Below are 11,465 nucleotides of genomic sequence, written 5' to 3'. Positions count from 1 at the left end.
AGAAATTCTATATAACAAATAGGAATTCACTGAGGAGAAAAACTGATACTTGTGATACTTTATATCAGGCATGGTGCCAGGCACTTTGCATATCATTCCACCAGAAGGCAGATTTTCTTTTCTTCCACTTTATAGACAAGAAACAAAGAATACCAGGAGAACTGGCTTGCAAGAATTCATCAACTATGTTAAGTTGTATGTAATTAGTAAGTCAGGAAGCTGTGATTAGAAGGCAGGGCTCAATGACTCTGTGCCCAAGGGCTTTCTCACTTCACCTTTGCTTGCCAATAGAAATAATATAATACTTTGACCAACCAATGAGTATCAGAGGGGCCTCCTAGATTCTTATACATCATGTTAATGGAGGGAAGCAGGGAAGAGAGAGCAATTAGCAAACTAATGAACCATCCTCTGTTGCACAAATAAGCTAATCTAATTTATTTAGGAGGAAACAATGGAGTGTTTCTTCATCTATGTTCCAGCTACACAGTCTACGGCCGACTACTTAAACTCTTGGAAATGTGGTCTTGGTATTTGTAAAATGAGATTCAACTCTGTCAGGCCTAATTCACCAATTTATTATAAGGAACAGATGAAATAATGTATGTGCAATCAATATGGAAACTGTAAAGAAATATTCAAATGGAAGGCATCATTATTGATTTTGCCTAAATAACAGACATTAATAAATAAATTTTACAATTCAAACGTGTTTAAATTGTACAGTGGGGAGGCAGGCTCGCTCTAGATTTTTAATAAGGAAACACTTCTAATCAAGACTTAAGTCATGATATAAGCAAATAAAAATTAGGTCTTTAGACATACTCGCACTAATATGTAATTTTAAATGATTTTCTCTGTGTAATGGAAATTGACCACAAAATTAATGGATGAGCTAATGTTAAATTGAGAAACTTGAATTTATTAGCAGAAGTCTGGTTATATTTAAATTACTTTAATTTTATAAATTTTATAGAATTATCAAATATTCAGAAGTACTGGGAAAAACATATTTTTAACTAAATGTACTTTTGCTTTTAAGTTCTCCCTCCAGAAATCATAAAAGGGTAAAAAAGCTTTTCATAGTCAAGTCTTCCTCCTATTACTGTCAATAGCCATTAAGTGTATTTATGGAGACATGAGACAGCACAAAGATTCTTCTGTAATTCATCAGAAGCCCCATCTTAAGTATAATTACACTACACAGCTCTACTCAGTCATTAATTTCTTGTTTAGCGGCAATGTCCTTCATTTTTAATTCTTTGATGGTAATTATTTGTAACTATGCCCTTGAATTCTGAAAGCATGTATCCTTCAGCCCTGGGTGTTTCTGGACTACAACACTATTGACTTCTCACAGGCTTTCATGTAGGAAATGGCCTGTAACAACAGAAAATTTGCAATAGGTTTCTGAGCTTCAGTGACAATTCAAAATGAAGTTGTGTGGTTATGCATGTGTGTGTATGCACACTAAAAAACTAAAATCAAGTCATTAAGTAGAAGACGTTCAAATATATGTGTGTACACACACACACACACACACACACACACACACACACACACACACACACACACATATATTCTTCTTTTTCTTGAGTTGGCGTCTCACTCCATTGCCCAGGCTGGAGTGGAGTGGCAGGCTCACGGCCACCCCAGTGTTGACCTGCTGGGCTCCAGTGATCCTTCTGCCTCAGCCTTCCAAGTAGACGGAACTACACACGTGCGGCTACCATACCCAGCTAAGTTTTTGATTTATTGTAGAGACGAAGTCTCGTGAAGTTGTCCAGGCTGGTCTTGAACCCTTGGGCTCAGGCAATCCTCTCACCTTGACCCCCCAAAGTGCTGGTATGACAGGCTTATATTTTTAACCCTTAGTGACCAAGTCATTTTAAAGTTTTTGACAGTTGCTTAAATTAAGGCATATTAACGCACAGACTGTTTGACCTAAGAGTAAGGATCTTTAGTTCCACCAGTCTTTTTTTTTTGGCAGAAAAAGTCTTATGTTTTTATTAATTTATGTGCCAAAAACTGTATTGGTGCAGAGAAAAGGGTCCTTAGAGAGACTGCCCTCTAAGAAATCACAGGCTAGTGGCTAAGGAAGATAAATAAATCTAAAGAAACTGATTATCCTCAGGCCTGGGAGAAAGAGCAGATCACGCTCCTGTTAAAACCTAAATGTTCCAGCTTTTTACACATGCTTGCTAATGTGTTACCTCCTCAAAGCTGGAAGTTTCCAGGGATGCCTTACAATCTTGTTCCTGCTCCCCTTGGAACTTACACTCCCCAATTTCACTGGCATTAACATAGACTATACTCTGCATATAAAGACCAAATACCCAATCTTGGTCTTTGTGAGAGAGCGCGTCCTTTCTAGGTGCCTCACTGGGACTCTGGCATTGGGTCCTGTAGCTTACCATTGCCTCTGCAACATGTCACTCCCTTCTGTCATTCTTGTCTTTTCTTCTTTGTCTTCCTCACTCAGGTTTTGTTCTCTTTGGCTCTTTGGTAAGCCACATTTACGTCTTTACATATGGGAAGTATTTTTGGTCAACATTAAAAACCTGTAATGTGCTCCTTGGCAAAATGATTTGCTAAGCAAGGCTGACTTCAACTTGAAAGAAAAGCTTTCAGTTGGCAACAAAAGTCCCACAAACCACTCTAGCCACAATGTAATTCTTATGCATAAAAGCTAAATATACTTTACATGCATATATTAAATAAGGTCTTCTTTCCCAGTGCAAGGATGCAAGTATTGGCGTGATTAAGATTTTTATTATTGAGCCACACGTGGTTATAGAAGTCTGTATAGACATTTACATTTTCCTAAAACACTGGCTTTACAGTAGGAACCAGAATGATTTTCTTAGGGATTAACTTCCTGGCCAGGAGGCACAAAAGAGAACCAGGAAGAAACAATATTTGTAGAGTGCCTGTTATCTTCAAGGCATTGTGCCAAGGGCTTTATACCCAGTTTCACTGAATCTTACCACCAGTCCTAGGTGGTAGAGGTAATTGGATGATCCCACCCACAGAGGGGAAGACTGGGGCTTAGGTCGGTTAGTAAACCGGTTTAAGTCTTTCAGCTCTTCCTCATTCTATCAGGCTGCTCCCTCGTTGTTGAGATGCCAAAGGTAGCCTAGTGTTGCCAAGTTTCTTGCCTCATTTTTGTGCAAGAAACTTGCTTTTCCTTTCTTCATAAAGCAGTGAAAACCCAAGGTCAGGTTTGGTTTTGATATGACTTGTCTGAAAGAATGACCGGCGCCCATGGCTGGTCACCCAACGCATGAGGACTATAACTGAAGAGCAGGTGGTGAGCAGGCTTCCTCTCCAGCTGTTACACAGGCCAACAACAGCTATAGCTTTGCACCCAGGCAGAATTGAATTAGAATCCCGTCTCCACTACCACTTGAGTGACCCTGGGAGAGCTGTTTATTTCTTTCAGACCTCAGATTTCTCAATGGTAACATGAGGGAATGCTGCCTACCTCACAGCACTATAGTAAGAACTGGAGAGAACATACAGGAAGGACTTGGCAAACATTTGGTAATTATTCATCCTTCTATCTCTGCCTTTTCTCACCAGGCACAGCTACTGCATTCGCCAGTGCTTTGCATGAGTGGGCCTGGGCCTGCCCCAGTTTCTCAATCAGCTCTGATCAGTTTTTACAGTTGAAGCCCATTTGACCACGGACCTGACATGCCTAGATCCTGCGATAACCGCCTCCTCTTCTGGTGTGCCCCCCAATCCTCTTTCATCTCCAGCCCAAGCTCTGGCTATGAAGGCACTGAACTTCCTCCTGCTGCTAGGCCTTCTCTATCAGACACCCACAGCCACCTTCACCCTGGGCAGTGCCTGAGCTCGCTATAGCCCTTGATACTTAGAATGCTACCACAGAGCTGGCCTTCATAACTGTGTGTGGTCATCCTATTCAGTGCTTACTATCATTATCATTCAGAACATTTTCGAGGGTCCACGGCCTGTAATAACACAGGCATAGTCCAGGCAATTGAGCTGAGTGCTATACGTGTATTATCTCCTTTAATCCACATCATAATCTTGCAAAGTAGGTACTCTTAATACCTGAACTTAAACATTAGGAAACTGAGGCTTGGGAAAGTTAAGGACTTTTCCACACATCTAGTAAGAAAGAGGTAGGGCCAGGTCCAGGGTTCCAAGTAAGAGCTCACGGACATGACACCACACTATTTTTCGTCCCACCTGTCAACCCTCTCCCTTCTCCCTCTTTTCTGACTGATGTGTGCTCCACAGAGTAGCTGCTTTCTTTTTTTTGAGTTGGAGTCTCACTCTGTCACCCAGACTGGAGTGCAGTGGCATGCTCCCAGTCACTGCAGCCTTGACTTCCTGGACTCCAGCGATCCTTCCACCTCAGCCTTCCAAGTAGCCAGAACTACAGGCATGCACTACCATGCCCAGCTAATTTTTGATTTACTGTAGAGATGAGGTCTCACCAAGTTGCCAGGGGAAGGTCTCGATCCCGCGGGCTCAGGCAATCCATTCGTCTTGGCCTTCCAAAGTGCTGGGATGACAGGCTGAGCCACCGAGCCCGGTCAATAGCTGTTTCTTTCTTTGCAGCACTTTTCACAATGTGCTGACATCAACTCATCTATGTCTTGCATTATAAAGGGGGGCTTCCTGAAAGTAGGGACAACGTTTTACTTGTTTCTGTATGCCAGTGTGTTGCACAATGCCTGGCACAAAGTGAGTACTTCAGAGGATGTTTGTTGATTGAATGTGTTGGCTTTTCTTTTCTACCTGCTGTCTTACGTTGCTGCAGTCTCAGGGTATCCTCTACCCAAACTCATCTGAGCTATGACAGCTCTAGAATTCTCATGGGTCTGCAATGATGTGTGAATGTGTGTCTATATAAGCCTGTGTGTGTTTGCTGTGGTATCAACTAAAATGATAGTTTTCCATAAACTTACCTCCATGAAAAACTTTTAGCCGTCAAGTTTCTTTCGTTTTCTTTCATCTGGAAACTTTCCACAGCCTTTCTTTGTCCATATGACATAGACATTTCTGAAAAATATAGTCCATTAAAAAATCAAATGTTCCCCTTTTAGGGTTTGTCTGATGTTTCCTCATGATTAGATTCAGGCTGTGCATTCCCAGCCGAAGCGATGCTGTTTCCTTCTCAGGCTGTCACATCTGGAGGCGCATGATGTCCATTTGCCCATCTGAAGTTAATTTTGATCACCCAATCAAGATGTTGTCCTATTTCTTCCCTGTATAGTTAACATTCTTTCTCCTCTTGTAACTAATAAACAATCTGTGAGGAGATATTTTAGGACTATGCATATTCCTGTTACTCATCAAAATTCCCTCCTGGATCTGTTGATGATTCCTGCCTATACCTAACTTTTTAAATGTATGCATTTATTGTTATTTCATCAGCGTTGGGGGGTATAAATGGCTTCTGGTTACATGGCAGCATTGTATAGAGGCGGAGAAATCTGAGCTTTAGATGTACCCCCACCCCCACCTGTGCCACTTGTACCCGGGAGGTGATTTTTCATCCCTCTGTACTTTTCTCTCCTCCCCTTTCTGAGTCCCCAGTGCCCATTATATCACTCTCTGTGCCGTTGCAGACCCCTAGTTTAACTCCTACTTATAAGTGAGAACTTGTGGTGCTTGGTTTTCTGTTCCTGAGTTAGTTCTCTTAGGATGATGGTCTCCAATTCCATCTAAGATGCTACAAAAGATATTATTTCATTCTTTTTGATCACTGAATAGTATTCCATGTGTATATACCACATTTTCATTTTCCACTGATCAGTTGATGAGCATTTAAGTTGATTCCAGATCTTTGTCATTGTGAATTGTGCTATGATAAACATCTCAGTCTGTACCTATCTTTAATATGATGATTGCAAAATGACAATTCTGCAATTAAATGCAATATGTGACCTTAGACTGGATCCTGTACAGGAGGGAAAAAAATGCCATAAAGGACATAGAAGAAGCATTAGATGTCCCCAGAGGTACAAGTCTTCCAATCACTGGGACTGAATGGTTCCCAAGTCCCATGCGACAGCCTATGGCCCTGTGTGAGACTTCTGTCACTATCATGGTGCCTGTATGGAGGCAGCCACCTAAATGATAGTGGTATTTTGAAAGGGAAGACTCTAATTCTGGTTGAACATGTCTCTGTTTTCTTTATTAAAAGACAATGCAGAAATGACAAAATGATACTAAAGGGTCTTGAATATAGATGAAATCACAGAGGTCCCTAATGCAGTGATGCAGAACCTTCTGGCATTAGCACTTGCAAACCCTGTTCAGTCACCATTCATGATTGCTGAATACTCCTTCTGGTGTTCAACCAGCTTCAGGAATACTTGATATTTCTTGTCATAATATCTGTGGGAGAAAAATGATTATGTTGAGTAATCTCAAGATGAAACTGCCCTGTGTTCCCCTTACATTTAGCAGAATGGGGATACATCTGCTGTGGTGATGCTGACACCACTCGGGTTTTGAATGCTTACAGCACCCTGATCAATGGGCTAGCATGCTTCACACCTACTATATACAAAGCTACACGGAGCGTTATTATCTGTGCTTTAGAAAGAAGGACACGTGCAGCACTATTCACAACAGCAAAAACATGGAACCCACTGTGCTGCCCATCGAAGCTGGACTGGTTTAAAAAAAAGGGGTACATATACACAATGAAATATCATGCAGCCATCAAGAAAGACAAACATCTGGACTTTGCAGCAAGTTGGATGGATTTAGAGTCGATCATACTCATGATCTATCACAGAAACAAGAACAGAGTACCATATGTTCTCACTCAAAAGCAGATCTTGAACAATGATCATAATACTATAAGAAAGGGATTAGCAGTAGTAGGAAACTGCCGGGGGTGGGGGGGGGCATACCTTATCAACAAGGGTACCTGCATAATGAACTTTTATATACTTAATGCTGAATTGTACCCCACATCTTTAATAAAGAAATAAAACAAATAAAGAGAAAGAAGGACATATGCTCAGAGAAGCATGTACAAAGTAGTATGGCTAAAAACTGGCAGAGCTGGAATTCAAACTCATGTTTGTCGGACTTCAAAGCCTCTTCTGTATGTACTGAAAGGCCTGGGCCTAATAGAGATCCTTTCTCATTCCCAGTTTCAATAAATATTTCCTATATGACTAGCTCCAGGACTGATGACTGCCATAAAGCCACAGCCTGACCAGGGATAAGATTGGGCATATTAATCACCCTTTTGAGATTCCACACCTAGATTTCCCTTGCGGACTGCTTGATCGAGGAGTAAAACCCCATGGAAATGTGACCGATGTCTTCCCCGGAGCAGTGCCCTGCCTTCTAGGCATCTTAGCATGGCCCCTGCGCTCCCTGTCTTCTCTGGCTGACTCTCTGGGTGGGACCTGTTAGAACTGGTGTTGGCCACGAATCAGACAGCAGAGCGACCAGAGCTGCTTTGGCATCACAGTCCTGAAAGAAATAATAGCAGCCAGGGCAAATTATACTTGCAGCCTTGAAACTCTGTCCTTACTCCTGGGTGGGGAAGCTAACTTGGGGTGTGGGGTTGATGAAGCCAGCTTAGCATGTCTTGGTGATTCTGGGGTGTCTGAAAAGGAGTCCTCATGAGGGAGCTTTGGTGCAAGCTTATGTACTGGGGGTGAGAGGTTGTAAGGGTAAGCCTGTACATACATAGGGACTTCTACTTGTCACACAGAGCTATGTTTATAGGCGTCTCCTCCCCAGCATTTCTACCCTAGGCATTCTGGTAATGTGGGCATCTGTGGTGGGGTCAAACACAGGGTTCAGAGGTAGACTCCGAAGCCTGGGTTTGAATCTCAGTGTGGCCTGTTACTAGCCGTGAGACCTTGGATATGTTACTGAATCTTCTTTTGCCTAAACTTCCTCATCTGTAAATGGGGATAATTATAGGATCTACCTCAAGAGGACTGTTGTGTAAATTAAAAGTAGAATATATGAAAGCACTTAGAACAATGCCTGATTCTAAAGTGATATTAGTGCTAGTTATTACCTTTTAAATCATTAATATTTTAATATTATCAATTTAGCTATAGGTAGATACTACTAAAACCTACTTTATGAGCCTTCAACTTTATCAATCATAGAATGGTTTCAGGAACATCAATGATACTCTATGATAAAATAACAGCAAGCAATTATTTCACTACAGGAGATGATTTTCTTGACTCTGGAATCTCAAAACTGCTAGAAGGAGCTCAGGATAGCACCTCTTCTCATATACTAGAAGATTTCCAATTTTGCAGCAACTTTGTTCACTGGCCTTATTATACGATATTTGTCTTTTTATGATTTCTTATTTCACTTAGCATGATATCCTCAAGATTCACCCATGTTGTAACATGTGTCAGAACTCCCTTCCTTTCAAGGCTGAATGATATTTCATTGTAAGTACATATAGCATTATTTGCTTATATGTTGATCTACTGTTGAACATTTAGATTGTTTCCATAGTCTTAGCTATTGTAAATAATGCTGCTATGAACGTCAGTGTAGAAATACTCCTTTGAGGCCCTCTTTTCAGTTATTTTGAGTGTATACCAGAAGTAGAACTGTTGAATCACATGCTAATTCCATTTTTAATTTTTTGAAGAATGGCCATACTCTTTTCCATAGCAGCTGTATTATTTTACATTGTCACCAACTGTGCACAAGACTTCCAATTTCTCCACATCTTTGCCAATGCTTGTTATTTTCTGTGTGTTTTTAAAAAATTTTTGTATTTTTATTTTTAAAGATGTGGGGTACAATTCAGAGTTAGTTACACAAATGTTCATTATGCAGGTACACTTGTTGATGAGGTGTGCCCCTCCCTCCCCTGGTAGTTTCCAACTACGGCTAATCCCTTTCTTATAGCATTATGATAACTGTCTGTGTGGTTTTTTTAATAGTAGTCATCCTGATGGGTATGAGGTGGTATCCCATTGTAGTTTTGATTTCCCTAATAGTTAGTGATGTTGAATATCCTGTCACATGCTTATCGGCCATTTATATGTTTTTTTTTTTTGAAGAAATGTCCCTTCAAGTAACCATTTTTGAATTGGGTTGTTTTGGGGTTTTTTGTTGTTGTTGTTTTTGCTGTTGTTGTTGTTGAATTCCTAAAATTCAGTAACAAAAACATGCAATTATTTTCTGGATATCAACTTCTTACAAGATATATGATTTACCAATATTTTCTCCTGTTCTGAGGATTGCCTTTTGACTCTGCTGATTTTTTTACTTTGTGTCTTTAAAGCACAAAGTTTTTCAAAGCATTTTTATCTGACTGTTCTAGAGCCACATATAAATTTAGACTGGGTACAATGATGGGATTTGGAGTCTTCCTTAAAATTTACTTACTACACTACAATTCTTAGATTAGGCTCTCTGTGATTCTGACTTTTAAAATAAGCTGAATTCCTTCTCTTCCAAAATCTCCCTACCTCAATCCATCACTTCTGTGTGGCACAGAACTAAGCACATGCCCAGTACAGCTAACAATGTGATCTGAACAATAGATAGGAGAGTAGCTCAGAAGGAAACTGGCTTCCTCTTTCTGCTTGCAAATGTCTGGGTGGCCTGCAGATGGTAGTACAGTACCGCGTGTGCTTCCTTCACGGGCCAGCTGCCCGGTAAAAAGTCAAGGAGTTTTCTGAAAAGGAGTCTGTGCAGTTTACTCAAAGAACTTAAAAACAGACTTCCCTCAAAAGTCTTGCGAGGGCTAGGGAAGAGATGAAGGAGGGCCATCTCTTTCTAATTTCGCAAAAAGAGGGATGCTCCAACTGCCCTCAAGGTAGCAGAAAGAATAGAGCAGCCCATAGCTCCCACTGCCGGTGGCACTCAGATCTCAGGTTCCTCATGTAAGGGCCCCGTGCAAGGGTCTGCTCCTCCCTGGCATTTAGAGAAGGATCTGTAGTCAGAGGGTTAACAGCCTGGCTCCATCTTGAGACAAATAAGAAAATGAAAAGAAACTGGATTACTTTTCCCATGGACATTTCAAACTCTGTTAACTACCGATTGTGCTTTGATGGGATCCGCACCTTTGCCTGTCCGTTATGGGAGGTGGAATTTGTCTTCCTGTCCTGACCGCAAATGCTTTCCAGAAATGATAAAGACACTTGCACAACTGTCCTTTCGTCTTCAATATCATGACCAGTAAATAATTAGAGGTCTTTTGATCTCTAACCTGCATTATTGAAAAGGCCCTCCGACTAGTCTTTTTTACTTGTACTCTTAGCCCCTCGACTAACTCCTTTAAGGGGGATCGGTCTAGTCTGCATTTGACCAGGTCACACCACTGATTAAAATTCAGTACCTTGCTCTGCAGGATGAGGTTCAAGGTCTTCAGCATGGCCTCCAAGCTCTTTATGAGCTGACTTCCCCCTCCCCAAATCTACCCTCTCCCAGTTCCCCAGTCTGCCATTTCCCATCTCATATTTGGTGTTTGGAATTATGAGTTGTTTAGAGTTACCTGAACGTAATATGCTGTTCCCATTTCTATCACTGCACATGTTATTCCTTCTACCAAGAATGTTCTTCCCTGCCTTGGCCTGTCTACCAATTTCTTTGAAGCAGTTAAACTCAGCTTAGACCTGACCTCCTCTCAAAAGCTTACTTACCTCTACAGGGTCATGCCTCTTTCTTCCTGGGCATGTTTTGTCACCTAGTAATACTTCTGTTATGGAACTATCCCTCTGTTCTGAACTGTTCTATATGCATAAGTCAGAGTGTGGTTTATTTCCCTCTAAATTCTGTCTGGAGCCCAGTATAATGCTTTGAATACAGCAGAAACTTACTAAATTAATATTTTGTTGATTTAGGGTTAACACACTGGCCAAGGTCATTTTGTAGCCCTCGATGCCAAGTGATACAAAGGGCAAAAGAATGGACAGATGCTACTGAATCCTTTGATGGGAGATATAAGAGATCCCTACTTTAGAACAGAGAAGACCAGGTTTGATGCCTATGACTTAGGAAAAAGGATGTTCTGAAAGTTGAGAAGCTTGCATCTGACCCTCAGCTCTGGCCCCATTTAGCTCTGCAATCTTAGGCAAGTGAAAATGACTTTACCTCCCTGGGTCTCAGTTTTCTCAACTATGAAGTGAAAGGACTGACCTAGTTTATCCCAGACCTATAGCTGCATGCACTTGTATGCTCGTGATTCCTTAGTATTGTGCATATAAAACATATCAACTTACTTTTTGTCTTCCAGTCTCGGGAACACAACTTTCCCAACTTTGCTCATTTTTGCCATTGCTGCCTGTTAAATAGAAAACAACACAGAAAGCTGAGTTGGAAAGCTAAATCCAAAGAGGGGCTTCTAACAGGTAAGACCATTCTACTTAGATCTCACTTCCCTTTAAGATATTCAGTTAGGCCGGGCTTGGTGGCTCAGCCTGTAATCCCATGCTTTGGGAGGCTGAGGTGAGTGGATTGCCTGAGCC

The 11,465-nt window shown here is 41.2% G+C and overlaps 1 protein-coding gene across 1 annotated transcript in view; it reads right to left on the bottom strand.

Moving 5' to 3' along the window:
* Positions 1-6,147: 6,147 nt before the first annotated feature.
* Positions 6,148-11,465, bottom strand: part of LOC103256117 (FGGY carbohydrate kinase domain-containing protein) — a 325,744-nt gene continuing 320,426 nt past the window's right edge. Inside the window, exons 11-12 of the mRNA XM_008054012.2 lie at positions 11,220-11,281; positions 6,148-6,378 (exon numbers count right to left, since the gene is read on the bottom strand). Of these exons, the coding sequence (XP_008052203.2) occupies positions 6,297-6,378; positions 11,220-11,281 (144 nt within the window). The 3' untranslated portion in view covers positions 6,148-6,296. The remainder of the gene's footprint in view (positions 6,379-11,219; positions 11,282-11,465) is intronic.

This window comes from Carlito syrichta, unplaced genomic scaffold (genome assembly GCF_000164805.1).
Source record: "Carlito syrichta isolate Samal-C Ts95f unplaced genomic scaffold, Tarsius_syrichta-2.0.1 Scaffold288945, whole genome shotgun sequence".
Lineage (NCBI taxonomy): Eukaryota > Metazoa > Chordata > Mammalia > Primates > Tarsiidae > Carlito > Carlito syrichta.
Note: the sequence above shows the minus strand (reverse complement) of the source record. Positions and strands in the feature narration are given on the sequence as shown.